The sequence below is a fragment of the Branchiostoma lanceolatum genome, chromosome 7 (genome assembly GCF_035083965.1).
Source record: "Branchiostoma lanceolatum isolate klBraLanc5 chromosome 7, klBraLanc5.hap2, whole genome shotgun sequence".
NCBI lineage: Eukaryota > Metazoa > Chordata > Leptocardii > Amphioxiformes > Branchiostomatidae > Branchiostoma > Branchiostoma lanceolatum.
In genome coordinates, this window is record NC_089728.1 from 21,039,360 (window position 1) to 21,054,189 (window position 14,830).

Here is a 14,830-nt window from a genome sequence, read left to right on the forward strand (position 1 = left end):
AATGCCCTGAGGGTGAAGGTGACTGTCACTGTAAATACGAAGTTGTTGTTTGAAGTATTCGGACCTGCAGTCTTGTGTATAGAAGGTAGTTAGATTGGTAAGGCCATGTTGATTTGATTATATGGATAACATCTGCGTGCGCATCAATTTTCGTCTGTTTCCAAGTAAAAAACGTTTTAGGCCATACTGTAAATCATACAAAGAGATGAGAAAATATATGCTCTATATTGCAAAATATTTTGGAAAACGGAATGCTAATGTCGCAATGCCAAAGTCAATTCTATAGTCAATGAAGAAGTTTTGGAAGAACAAAAATGAAGAACCTAGTACAATTCGGTATACCCATACCACGTGTGTTGAGTTTTGTTCATCCTTCCTGCATTGTCCTAACCACATAATATATATAGATTTCATAATGAAGACATTTTTTTTGCAAAACTTTTTTTTCATCGCACACTCGCATCAGTTTTGAGGTTCCCAGAGGATGTCATCCATATAATCAAATCACCATGGCCTAACTTCTAAACCACAGCACACCATAACAACAGAAAACAGTACAAGAAAAAAGCCATGGAAAGACTAGAGAATTATGATGTACAATAAAAGAGCACATGATACTTTTTATTGTTACTTGATGAGAGATACCTGGCCACTGCATTTTGAAGCAAAATCACTAGCAACTATATCTAGGAATAGGTCCAGCAATTCTGTCTCTATTTTGGTTAACAGATCTACTTTGAATTTCTTGAGAGGCCATGCAAATTAAATAACTTGTTGGCGTCCAGAATGGTTTGATATTCTTTGCTTTTATTTCTCTTAAACGTGACAAGATAGGGATCAACCAAACGAGTTAGAAGTAATTTGCATGGCCTAAACAAGCAAGATGGCTCAATGAAAAAGTCACCGCACTTCATGAATGAGTATCTGATTTGCAGTTAGGCATTTATTACTTACATTCAGAACGCAATAAATAATTTGCAGTTGGGAAACAAGAACGAACGTTTAACAGTGGTCACAGTTTGCTACAGCAACGAAATTCAATGCAGTTACAATAACTGTTTTCTTCAAAAGTTGCTATGTGATTTGCATGCAACTGTCGGTCACCATACAATTTGTATACAACATGATTTGGTACATACATAGTACTATTATTTGCCTTGCAGTTTTGAAGCTATACACCTACCATGTACACTGTGTAAAAAAATGCGCAGCAGATCCAGCATTCACATATCATGAGAAGTTGACTGTATGCAGCAAAGTGAGTTTCAGTTTTGACATTGGAGAAGATACTATAATATTGTAAAAGCTGTATAAAATCTAGCTACAATGAGTGAATAACCATAGCATGTTATGGCAATTATTTCAAAGGTAAGGTTGTACAATCCAATTGCAACTCAACCATCGCAACATTTTCGTTCCAAAGCCATAGAAAAATACAGCGAAGCTTTGCAAGGATGAAAAATACATGTTCATACTCAGACTGATCATGATTTGTTTTTATACAGACATAAATGAGTATGTTTTCATGAATTGTTAGGGAATATACATGTTACATGGTACCATTATGTTACAATTTTCACTAAGTTACTACCAACAGTGGCAAAACCCTAGCCCACTTTTGCAGATTAAGCCAGCCAGGTTTGTAAAACATAAACTTTTAATGTGCGTCCAATGAGAAATGTAATCATGTTAAAAAACAAACAGTTCTTACAACTTTGATGTCTGAAAAACAAAGTCTAAAAAAAGGTTTTGACCGAGCGACCTACTTTTTAGCTCACATCATATAGTGGTTTTATTAAAAAAATAAGAAGACAGCTCCAACAATTTTTTGTATGCAGTAATTTCTAACCTAAGTCATGATTATTTTGATACACAATGAATATTTGTGGCCAGCATTGTAAATATTAGTTAGTACCCTCTCTACACTATGCAGAAAGTCTTGCCTTGTAAAAAACGTCTTGGGCATCTTACGACTGTTCATCTTTACATGCGGGCCCTTCTATCTCTACACACTGATACCTCATTCTTTATCTACAGGCTGGGGACATTTCAATATCAACAATGTATTAATATCAACCAACACTGTACATAGTCTTCCTATATACATAGTTCTGGATGCAGATCATCAAATATTACACTTCTTAAATTAACTTCTTTCTTTAGTTCACAAGACGTTAGGTCAGATAAATACTTTGATATATGACTTTTCTTGTGTGTTTTTTTCTTGCCTATTTATTTGTCGCGGTTTTTGCTCAATAAATATCTAATGTTTCTTCTAAGCAGAGCATTTCCAATTTTGGGAGAGAATATGAATTCCCGATCCATACATTATTATTTATAGTCTTGTAATAGGTAACACAACACAATTTCTATGTAGTAGCATGGACTTTTGAAATGATTGAATGGGGAATTCATTATCCCTAAATACTTTAGGAAATGTTTAACTGTTCCCTAATATGTGTTACACCACAACATAGAAAACACAGTAGAAACTGACACAACAACGCTATGAAAAGTATACGACTCAGATCTAGCTACCGTAGTACAATGTAACACACAGTTCTCACATTACATACATAGTTACATTGTTTGCTACAGCTTCTTAAAGCAGCTTTTTGTTTTGTAATAAAAATGGACTTGTAAGACAATACATGATAGTTGAAAGAAAGGCAAGTTCTGGGCATCATAAATAGTATGCGTAACATTAAACAAGTCAAAGTGTAGGGACAGTTTGCAATCTGCAGTTTTTGAACACGTCAAAAGAGAACATTAGGCCACACCAATTTAATTTCTTGGTTAACGGATTTTTAAAAAAAATGCTAAATTCCAAAATCAACATGAAAACAGAATCTCATAGGAAAGTCTGAGCTTTGATGCACACAGTTTCAGGGTGTGAACAGGGTCAGGTGCAAGTTTTCACCCCAGCCTTCTGTTTTCATGATTTTTCTTTTGCTAAAATTATAATAAAAAAATCTGTTTATCAAGAAATTAAATTGGTGTGGCCTTAACCGTATTCAAATTCAACAAATTTGTATGAAAGTCACACGATTTTTAACAGATTACAGAAAATGCGCATAAAATAGGTGACAGGAATATTTGCAACTTCCCAGGCCATCTTATAGCCAAAGACACTTCTGAACTTCTACCTCTTTCCCTTGTGGCATAGTGATTTCATACTTACAATTATGATAAAGGTCCTATAGATAACTGATTTCAGAAGGCAGAGAAACAAAGTCTGTGGCTTGTAGCACTAAAAATCATCTCTATTTTTGTTGACTTTGAAGTTACGGAGTCTTTGGCCTGACAGGGGACCACATTCATGTACATGTACTACCTACTCTGTACATATCCTTATCTTAACTATCTCTACAATTTCACGCCTTAGCTGTACATTCAAGTAAAAACACTAAGAGCCGCTATTATCAACATTATTCTACAGTTACATTACACAATCATGGTGAATGTGGTTTCTCTGTCAGTGGACCATTTCCTCGTCTTTTCATATCAAGCGTCTGAGCAAAACGGACAATTCATTTTTGCTTATTTCCAATATACATGTTTGATCAACAGATACAATAAGATGGACACTTGCAGAAGCGATATAAAATTTGTTTCTTTTTTCGTGTTTTGGTATTCAGTTTTCATTGCTATTTTTTTTGTCTTACATGGTGTTAGTAGCGTTTGGCTCATTTTTCGAAGGAAACTTGCTGCTGGGACGCGTCGAACTTCACCGAGGACCGGTGCTGGTTGTTCCGCTCGAACTTTGCCCGGGGAGGCGCCGACTTATCCCGCCGCATGCTCTGGTGGCGCGTCAGCGGCCGTCTGGCGTGGTACGCTAACGTCGTCTTGCTCGCTCGGATTATGTCGCACACGAAGGCCTTGCAGTCCACGCAGATGTCCATCATGGGAGCCTTGTCCATGAAGGGTTGGCGGAGGATCTTGGGCGCGATGCTGGGAGAGGCGTTGGGAGTACTTGGTGCTGACCCAGTGCTGTGGAGAGGAACAAAACATCAACTCCAGTCTTCAGACACATCTGTATCTGTCTCACAGCCCAGACTTAAGACTACAGAAGATGTAGCACCCAAGTAAAATAATCTATAAATTGAATTAAAAGCAATTCTTGAAAAAGACAAATAAAGTCGAAACCGGTCGAATACCAGTCTCTTTGCTGTCATTTTCCCAAGAACTACAAATGTTGAATTAAAAGCAATGTTCGGCTTAAATTTCAAACAAAGTATCCCTCAAGTACATTTGTATATATAGTGCCTTGTGTTGCCACAGTTTCAATAGTCCTTTTACAAAATTTCGAAGGTTTTCAAGTTCAAACTCCATTACCAATTACCGTTACAATTTAGGAACTACAGCTTGAACTCAAGCAGAGCTCTTTACTATATTTCAGGCAAATATGTCGATGCCAATCGTTCCTCTATTAACATTAGTGCTAGACTATCCAGTGAGGGAAGCGATCAGAGGAGGGGACTGGGGCTAGAATTGGATCCGATGAATCACCAGGCTATGAAAAATTCCAGTTTAACCAGTTTATTGTAACAGCAACTTTATCGCTACCTGCCAGTGGACAGCTTTAATTTGCACCCAGCTCCAAGTTGATCACCATTACTTTGAGACACCCGGTTTTGACCATCTCAGTCTGTTGACATGGCATACGCACACTACTTTGCAACTACACAAGGTTGCACTGCAAAAGCACCTCTTGGCCAATACTTACCACCATTCCTATAGCTGAAATTTTACCACACCATATATATTTATGTAAGCCACCCTGTCTACTTTAAAGTACTCCCTATATACACTGTTCACCTTTTTATCCTTTGTGGAATATTTACTGCAAGACTAAGGATAATGTTGTTGGTTGAAGTGGTATTGCATTTTCTTTCAATCCCTAGGATACTGTTCTTGAGTTCTGTAGTTCTTCATTCAGAGTCGACTATTCTTTTGAATTCCTTAACTGCTGCTGGTATTACAATCAAAGTTTTTCCGTAATCAAAGGACAGTCATCCAGAAAAACTACAAACTTTCTGACAACAGCAAGTTGATAGCTAACAAGGGACAGAATAAGCCTAATACAAAGAGTGACTACTGCACATATTTGTTGAATCACCAGTTTGCCATTTCTTGGAAATTCTTCAAAGAAAAAAAGGGGCTCATATGCATACAGTTGACAGCCACCAAATAGAATGGGCTTTTGAGAATTGCTATTTGCATTTTCACTACGTTGCCAGAATTGTACCACCATAGGGCTGCAGTTTGCCCCACCATACATGTATAGGTGCCACCTTGCAAGTATTGTAGTATTTGTACCAGGAGTACCTTTCTATACTGCCCTCCTCTACATGTAACACTACACGTACATGTACCTCCCCAGTAGTATTGTTGTTTCTGTATCAAGGAGAATCAATTGATCAACTGAATTAATTACAGCCACAGTCTCATTTTTCACTGTAAATTTATTACAATCACCGATTAATTCTTTTAAAAAAGCAAGGAGTGTTTATCAAATTAGTAAGTGTTGAAGAAATTTTTTAGAATCATTTGCTGAGTTTGATTAACTTCAGTCTGTAGCACCACCTTAATTGCTCTTTATCCCATTGAAGGAGCCACCTAAAATTTGACCATACCTTTCCGTACTGTTCTCCTGTAAACTGTGTAGGTGTACATGTTGTACATGCTGTATGTCTCCAGTTTCATTGCTGTGTGCAAGGAAAATTTGTCTGATGTTATTTCTAGATTCCACAACTAGTGGTTTCAATGCCCAGAGCTAAAAACTACCAAAAATCGTTTTTCTAATTTCTAATTTGTCTTGTCTTTCCTTGTACAAAGAAAATTTTTCTGTCAGCAAGAATATTATTATGTATACAAGAATCCATTTTAAGCACAAACAAGAATTCCTGTTTTAAGCACAAACAAGAATCCCTGTTTTAAGCACAAACAAGAATTGCACCTAAGAATCTTTTTCTTAAACCAAGAAAGTTCAAGAACATTATTCTAGCAAAATCAAATTTTCAAGAAAAAATATCTTAAGGAAAGAATCTGTAAGAATACCACACAAAACAAATCTTAAAGTAACTAAGACTGAGAAAGAAAATTTTTCTTATTTTTTTAGAAAACTCTTATTGGAGAACATCATACCAGAAATATTTTCTTAACTTCAGAAAAAAAAGAATAAAATTCTTTGAGTAAGAATTGACAAAGACTTTCGCAGAAGGTTTCCTGAATTTTCTTTGTACAGGAAAATCTTTCTCAACATAAAGAAAACAAGAAAAATAAGAAAAAGATTTTTGGTAAGTGTATATAGATGCACCATACTTACAATTGCAGGAATGACTTTGATTTGATGAATTTAAAATTATTTTTCTTTATGCATCACTTTGCCAGTTGACCACCACAACATGTCAAAAACACATCCACTAGCAACACCATACAACAACTATACAGTAACTACATGACTGTATACTATACTGCCACGACACTGCTGTAACAGTTATCTAAGTCACCCCGTCTTTCTAACTGTACCTTTCCACACTGCTCTTCTCAACATCAGCTGCCACGCGGAAGTCACTGTGTTTGTGTCAAGAAGATTTCGTGTTAATTTCTGACTGAGGTTTTCTATTTCAAACTCTTTTTTTTCTTTCTAATCTTTAGAAGATGGGCACAGTGTGCAATCAGAATGAGTAATTTCAAAGTATATTCAAAAGAAGGTTTTACGAAATTGATTGTGGTGTGATTCAATTTATGATTCAAATTTCATGTTGAATGTTCATGAGAATAGTATTGTGAAAGTTGACTCACATTTATAATTAGAGATTTATATTTCTGTATTACACCAGTGAAAGATTATACTATCATATGATTGTAGATTGAAATGGCTTGGTAATTTCCATACAATGAAAAAGTATGATGATACTACAGTGAGATCGTAGTATCTCCAAATTTCGTTATCTTTCTTGAGAGCTAGTACTCAAACTTGCCTTAGGTTTAAACCCACTCACTCTCTTAGTGTGTTAAGGCTCAGTCACATACGTCGTATGATTATTGGGTCATGCAATTTTCAGCAAGGCTGTGACAGAACAAATAAAGGACAAGGATTTACAACCCCTTTTCTATCACAAGACAGTAGCTGCTGAATTTTATACGGCACATCGAGAACTGTGCCCAAAAGATGACTCTGACGCTACTTTAGGGTCATTTTGCTTGCAAACTGTCGGGAAAAGCTGTTTGACCAAGTTCTGTTAGTTACAGACGTGCGCAACGACATAGACAGTTTGTGAGCAAAATACCCCTTATGACAAAAGCAGTTTTTCTGGTTCAAATTTGTCTATTGTCTGTGACAGTTATAAACCAGTCATACGACGTATACGACAGTTGTAGCCGTCAGTGTCCCAGCGTTGTGGTGCCTTACCTGGTGAGGGTGTCCTCCTTGAGCTGGTCCACAGCGTTGGAGGGACTGGAGTGGGGGGAGGTGGTGGGACTCAGGGTGTACACTGGGGTCCGCAAGAAGTGCTCCGTGGGGATTCTCATCTGGAAAACAGGCGCTAATGATTACCTTTGAGGGGAGGTTAGGTTCTCTGCCAAATTTTCCTGTCACTTGAAAAAGCTTTTAAATTAACAAACTCTGTGGACGTGTCTGTCTTTCAAGCTGTCTTTACACTGTGAGCGACCTTAGACTGAACGCCAAAGAATTTCAGAATTGTCAGAATATTGAGTGCTTTTTTGGCCTATAAACTACTGTACATTGGATGGGGCTCGGTGAACTGCGAACATTGGCTGATCCCTACAAATTGTGCAATGATTGAGAGCTAGGACACTGGCTGTAATCTAACCGAAAATGTCTTTTAGAGTCGAAGTCTCGTCAGGCAAGTCATTTTCCAGCTGTGTGACTCTAGTAGGGAGACTTAAAAAGACATTTATCTTTTTTTGTTTTTGATGATAACCCGGGTGAACTAATCTACATGTAGAAGGGTGAGTTTACAACTAGTAGTTAAAAACATGAAATCTCTCTTTTTAAAATAAATCTTTCTTTATATGTCTACTGTAAAAAAGAGAACTCACCTTTCTACAGCAGTGGGAACAGACACACCTGGGAACAAGCAGGGGAAGAGAAAATGATGAGCAAAATTCTTAAAGAATGTACAACAATCATCTGTAATCATATCAAATATTTGCTTTATTCATAAATAATTGATATTCTGAACCATACAAGTTCTAAATATATACATTGACACCGTTACTGTTGTTTCCTTTTCCAAATGCTACCAACAAACAAATTACCCAATTATCATATACACACCTTTTACAGAACTTGCAGGTATATGACCAGTTGAAGATGGAAAATCTCTTAGATCTACAGGAGAAACAGATCTGAAAGACAAAAGAAGGTGATAATAAGACATCTATTGATAATAAGACATCTATAGAGGACTCAGGTGAATCTTTCTCAGACATCAAGTCATGTTGGTCACTATATACCCAAATACAAGTCTCTAATTATCAGAAACAGTTGAACTGTCTAAGCAGTAGCAACTTAGTTGCCTATGTACATGTAATTTGTCCATGAGCCCACCTTGGTCTGTAACTTGCAATGTTTCCATAGTTACTCCGGGAAGGAGGATGACCTCCTTCTGGGAGTATTGGGAATGCATTTGTTTGCGCGTTCGCAGCTATAACTCACGATCCCGTTGTCGCATTGGTGTGTAACTTGGCATATCGTTTGCCTGGTTCGGCGTGGTGATGCACAATAGCTTTGTTACACCATAACTACTTTAAACGTCAATCCAATATCGTAATTGCACCCCTATGATTAATGCTATGTCCCACTGCCCTGCCATGGAGACCATGTTATAATCCGTTATGCATGACTGGAATACTTCAGGCAGATACGGGGTATAAATCTTCCTTACTTGCTGTGATCGTATAGTCACTGTTACATTGAAAAATAGACAACGTGCATCACCACACGCAACCTAGCAAACAATATACCAAGTTACATACCAATGCGGCAACGGGAATTGTGAGTTTTAGCTGCGAACATGTGCAGAGTGACCTCCAGTCTGTGTATTAAGTATGCGGTGTCCACTCGCAACTCGCATACAGTATGTGCGCACGGGACGGACGATGCACTTTTACGCACAGTGTGAAAATGGCAAATCTCTGGACCTTCAAACTTACCACACTTGTAGTTTATAATACGGAGGCTGTGACAATGTAAAAAGTTTACGCAGGGGATGAAAGATTGTTGAGAAATATCTCTCAGAAAAGTGCGCGCGCCAGTGTCACTTCCGGGTGGTTAGATCCGGTGACCTTTGACCTTCGTGAAATGTTACGATAATATAAGATTAGCCTTTTTTATTGCAAATAGCTTGATAGCTATAGACCAGGCTGGCCTGCAATAAATTGTGGAAAGAGGATTTACTGCATATTTGTGATTTCTGATACATCTTAGTTGTAAGGCTGAATGGTTTGTTGATAATTGAAAAGGGGCCATCTAGATCTAACTTTGTGCCTTTTCCCGGAATTTCTAGTTTCTTCTTATGATCGTTTTGTTGCGGAGTTCAGTAAAGTTTGTAAAAGTCAAATTGTAAGTTTGCCTTCTTACACTTGGATGTTGATATGAGGAAAACAACTTTGCAGCTTTGACTGTTCAGGTGCTGTCACTTCAGATTGAACTGATTTTTTTTCCCAATTCCAAATTTTGAGATTTCAATGGCATGATATCCATTAACACTCCTAGGAAGTCCTAGAATGTACATTAGCGCCCCCTACCTTTCCCTTCTTGAGCAGCAGGTAGATCTCCCTCCTGCCCTGCAGGTTCTCCAGCTCAGCCGACACCAGGACCTCCCTGATGTGCATCACCTCCTCGATCGTCAGGGACAGACACTGCACAGGGTTCTTCCACGCCTCCTGTAGACACATGTCAATCATCAACACTACCTCTACACATGTCTCCTGTAGACACATGTCAATCATCAACACTCTACACTTCCTCTACACATGCCTGCTGTAGACACATGTCAATCATCAACACTCTACACACCTGTCACACCTCCTGTAGACACAAATTGTCAATCATCAACACTCTACACTTCCTCTACACATGCCTGCTGTAGACACACGTCAATCATCAATACTCTACAATACCTCTACACATGCCTGCTGTAGGCACATGTCAATCATAAACACTCTACACACCTGCCACACCTCCTGTAGATACATGTCAATCATCAACACTCTACCTACTGTAGACACATGTCAATCATCAACACTATACACACCTGCCACACCTCCTGTAGACACATGTCAATCATCAACACTCTACACACCTGTCACACCTACTGTAGACACATGCCAATCGTCAACACTTAACACACCTGTCACACCTACTGTAGACACATGTCAATCATCAACACTGTACACACCTCTGTCACACCTACTGTAGACACATGTCAATCATCAACACTCTACACACCTCTGTCACACCTCCTGCAGACACATGCCAATCATCAACACTTTACACACCTGTCACACCTCCTGTAGACACAAGCCAATCATCAACACTTTACACACCTCTGTCACACCTACTGTAGACACATGTCAATCATCAACACTCTTCACACCTCCTGTAGACACATGTCAATCATCAACACTCTACACACCTGTCACATCTCCTGTAGACACATGTCAATCATCAACACTCTACACACCTCTGTCACACCTCCTGCAGACACATGTCAATCATCAACAATTGACATGAGGACACATGCGACCCAACCAAATGATGGATGACTAAAGCGGTCCTCGTCAGACTGACGGACGAACCAACAACACACACCTGTCACACCTCCAGTAGACACATGTCAATCATCAACACTCTACACACCTCTGTCACACCTACTGTAGACACATGTCAATCATCAACCCTCTACACTACCTCTGACACATGTCCTTTAGTTTCGAGTTAAACTTCCCAATGCTGAATTTACAGGATGGTTGATCCCAGACAGTACACATATGATACAATGTGTTAGTTTGGGCTTATGTGTGTCTGTGGCACTCCCAATGATACACAATATCAAGATGAGAGCATTGCCATGCATCTTCAGTGCTGCTACATGTATTTTCATCTGTAGAAATGGGTCAGCATTATCCTGAAGTCTAGTCTCCATAGCTTTAGTCCTCTTCCTATAGTGGACTAAAGCTAACAAGATTGGAGACCAGGCTAAAGCGATTTGGGTACAATCTGCCATCTCTGATTGCCTTGTTTGTTTGTACTGGTAAAAAATTATCAGCCACATCAGCTATATGACTCTAATGAAAGCTCATCTGTGTTGGTAGTAATCATAATACAATGCTAAACTTTCTTCCAACACTAAGGTATTCACGGATCGAATCCGTGAATACCTTAGTGTTGGAAGAAAGTTTAGCATTGTATTAAGCTATATGACTCATTACTATTCATTAGCCATGCCTCATACTCCCTTCTCTGCATGACATTTTGTGCCCTTTCCAATATGTCCAGGTAATAAAAATACAGCCTTTTCAGGGCCAAATGTCAAAAGTACTCATTAGACAAGTGCCATTTGGAGCAGTAAACCACTTAGTGAAAGAGCTGTATAAAAACGGCACCTACCTCCCCGGAAGGCTTTTTCAGTACTGTCATTTCTAGGACCTTTGCTGACATTTAAAGGCATTTTAAAGTCTGACCACACCTGAGACAGATAGTTCTAGAAATCTCTGAGAGAGTTTTAAGTGACTGGACAGTACAATAGATTGATTACGATGAGTTGAATAAATGTAGTGTGTAGAGATCTTTGCGTGTTCGCCTAATGCTTAAAAGAACCTTTATTTATAACAACAACGTTGTCGGCAGGAAAACAAATTTAGATGGCTGTCTGAAAAACCATTTTAAGTTAAGACTTTCTCTACCTTCAGAATTGTCAGTTCGTCTGTTTGTGCATGCCCAATATCCTTTTCCTTGATTTGTAAAATCAGCACAACAACGGGGTAGGAACTAAGCCATTCTGAGGAAATGCAATTCGATCTCAAGAAGATATACAATACCTTACAGCCTATTATCATACAGCTAGATGTCGTCGACCAATCAGAAGGCTCCATTTACAGGTTCTTCTGTTCCCATATAAACCTGCTTTTGCAGGTCTATAATCTTCATATAAACCCGGAATTTGAATTATATGATAATAATAAAATCGTTAACCTTTCACATATAGCTCCAGGTAACTTTGTCATCCGTAAACAAATTTGTAACAGTCTGAGCAGTGCAATAGTGCAGGGTATAACCAACCACAGACAAGAACACACGTCATCATGCCAAGCTGCCATGAAAACAGTGCAGTTGGGAAAAGTGGCTTGCAGCACAGAAAGCCAGCCAGCAGAGATAGCCTATTTATAATATTCACCACATTCCCACTGCCCTCTTCAATGCTCAATCTACCTTAGACACCCAGTTCGCAAGTGGTATCACCCGAAATGTGCCAATTCTCTCCTAAGAGAAGACTCGTCCACTTCCAAAACGGGGGTGCTAAGATGAGAAAGAGCAGCTCAAAAGGAAGGACACAACAGACCGATCCGATAACCCCTCCACAAGAAAATAGAAATGCAAAACAAAAACACAGATTTGCACAAATTTGTACAGCCAATCTCTCATTGGTCGATTTGCAGTGATTGACAGCGGGGATTGGTCTCTTATGTTTAAAACAGTGGCGGTTGCATCAAGTTTAGACTGCTGGGAACTTAGCAAGCCAAAGCTTGAGGGTTGAACGCAGTCAGTGGCAAGGAAGCTGCATTAGGAAGTGTTCATTTTCCAGCTACCTTTTCCTTGTTAGAATGTAAGGGGGTTAGTAATAGATATCACACCAGACCAACTCCAGCCAGATGTTTCCGTACTACATTATGGTTTGTGCTGCCACCAAGTTTTCCTGTCCTTAAACAGAAAATAAACACTCCCCTGAGGTAGAGGACGGTTACCAGGGGACTTTTCCATATCAAACTTTTAAATTAGTGTACTAGTAGCCTAGATTCCAGATTCATCGACATGTGGATGTTGGCTAAATACTGCGTTCATGCAGTCTTTCCTTTTCCTAAAAATGCTGCTATTTTTTGCTAAAGATGCATTAATTTTTTTTGACAAAAGAAGAAAGTTACACCACAGCGACTTAGCCTGACTAAATTGCGCTCCTAGCGGCTGACGGTTTCATTAACCTCTGCCAACGACAGATTGTGTAAACAGAGGCTATAGAGCCACTATGTTTCTCTCAAAATAAATACACCTTGTATAACATCTATTTTCTTCACTAAGTTCAGTAATGACTTTTCGCTATCTTTGACTGTCCTATTATCAAAAAGGTAAATTTCATACAATCTGTAGCCCACTTGAAGACTAATCTGATCCAGTCATCTACATTATACTACTTCCATTTTTCTTCACAGTCTTCCCATGACCTGGCAGAATTAATTTATCTAAAGGCTGGAAAACTTTAAAACTCTAAGATTCCAGCTATACTCAGTCACTGATGAAAGACAGCAGATCTGACCATTTTAAAAACTTATCCATTTGCTTGAGTAACTTTTGTACTGAGTCTTTCCTACCATCTTACTTTTAAAATGTCTGACCTGAAAAAGCTTTTTCAATAATGCTAAATGTTTGATATGGAAAGTCCCCAGGCAGACCCTCTGCGGTGGCAGCAAAGACAACAAACCAGTTCCTACATGTTTTTCCTCCTCAGGGTCTATGTACCGGTAGTACGGCCCACCACCACCACCGTACGCGTGTCCATTACCCATCATGCCACTAAACCTCACCCTGTGGCTCTGCGTTGCGATCTCCTGCGTGGGTGTCTCCGAACCCAGGCTGTTCCGGCGCGGCCTCTGCTGGGGGCTGGGCGGGGACATCAGGTCCGTCACTGTGGAAAACGGAGAGAGCAAGCCCATAGAACCAAGCTGCTCGACAACATGGAACTCTACAATGGGGGGAGGGGAAAACACAAAATGGGAAAAACTATTAACAAAAGTCCAACTGAGTACAGCAAACGTGAACATTACAGAAACACAAATATCTTACCTTCGTCGACCGTCTGGCCGGGTAGAACTGGATCGTTAAACCACCAAAAAACAACATTTACAAACAAATAACGGGAACAAAACAACAATAATCCATATTGAACAGTAATTGAATTGAGTTGAAATTAAATTAGAAGTACGACTGATGGAATTTACTATTCATTTTCGAGTTAAAGTTAAAGATAATAGAACCAGAAAATCAACATAAATTGAGCCATGCAGACAAAACCAAGGCAAACAGATTAATCATTTCCAGGCAATCGACCAATCACAATACAGAAGGCATAATCAGCCATGCACAATCAGTGCTCCAACAGTTCATTTGTAAATGCCACGGCCCATTGAACAGTGACCTCATTGTTGTGTACCTAACCCTACACATCATAGTCAATGGTTAACGCACCCAATTTTGCACTGTATTAGTCAATGTCACTCTATTAGTATGATCAGGAGATAATGAGAAAGCAACGTTAGGGCTTTCTAGGCCACCTACACGCAGGGCTGCCATATTGCTTCAGCCTGGCGGATATTATCGCCGGCACGAAATGAGTGGTTTATGGCTCGGACAAAATTGGATGTGATCCAACGAAATTGCGGCGAATCTGCTGTTCTAAATTGGATGAGCTATGGCAGACCTGCCAATGGTCGTTAGGGCTTGGGTAGTAGGAACTCAACTACAGCAGCTTGCACAGGGAAAGCAACTACCGTAAAGGAAGGAACGAAACTCAGAAAACGATTCTTG

General features: G+C 39.1%; 1 protein-coding gene across 23 annotated transcripts in view; it reads right to left on the reverse strand.

The window, feature by feature from the left end:
- Window positions 1–587: 587 nt before the first annotated feature.
- Window positions 588–14,830, reverse strand: part of LOC136438106 (protein spire homolog 1-like) — a 75,085-nt gene continuing 60,842 nt past the window's right edge. For 14 of the 23 annotated variants that reach the window (XM_066432793.1, XM_066432791.1, XM_066432788.1 and 11 more), the window contains 10 exons: window positions 14,090–14,116; window positions 13,738–13,931; window positions 9,778–9,915; window positions 8,306–8,376; window positions 8,068–8,095; window positions 7,418–7,536; window positions 6,532–6,576; window positions 5,637–5,708; window positions 5,329–5,397; window positions 588–3,990 (listed from right to left, as the gene is read on the reverse strand). In XM_066432793.1, coding sequence (XP_066288890.1) covers window positions 3,687–3,990; window positions 5,329–5,397; window positions 5,637–5,708; window positions 6,532–6,576; window positions 7,418–7,536; window positions 8,068–8,095; window positions 8,306–8,376; window positions 9,778–9,915; window positions 13,738–13,931; window positions 14,090–14,116 — 1,067 coding nt within the window. In that variant the 3' untranslated portion in view covers window positions 588–3,686. Of the gene's footprint in view, window positions 3,991–5,328; window positions 5,398–5,636; window positions 5,709–6,531; window positions 6,577–7,417; window positions 7,537–8,067; window positions 8,096–8,305; window positions 8,377–9,777; window positions 9,916–13,737; window positions 13,989–14,089; window positions 14,117–14,830 lie in introns of all 23 variants that reach the window. The other 9 variants (XM_066432798.1, XM_066432810.1, XM_066432807.1 and 6 more) reach the window with 9 other exon arrangements.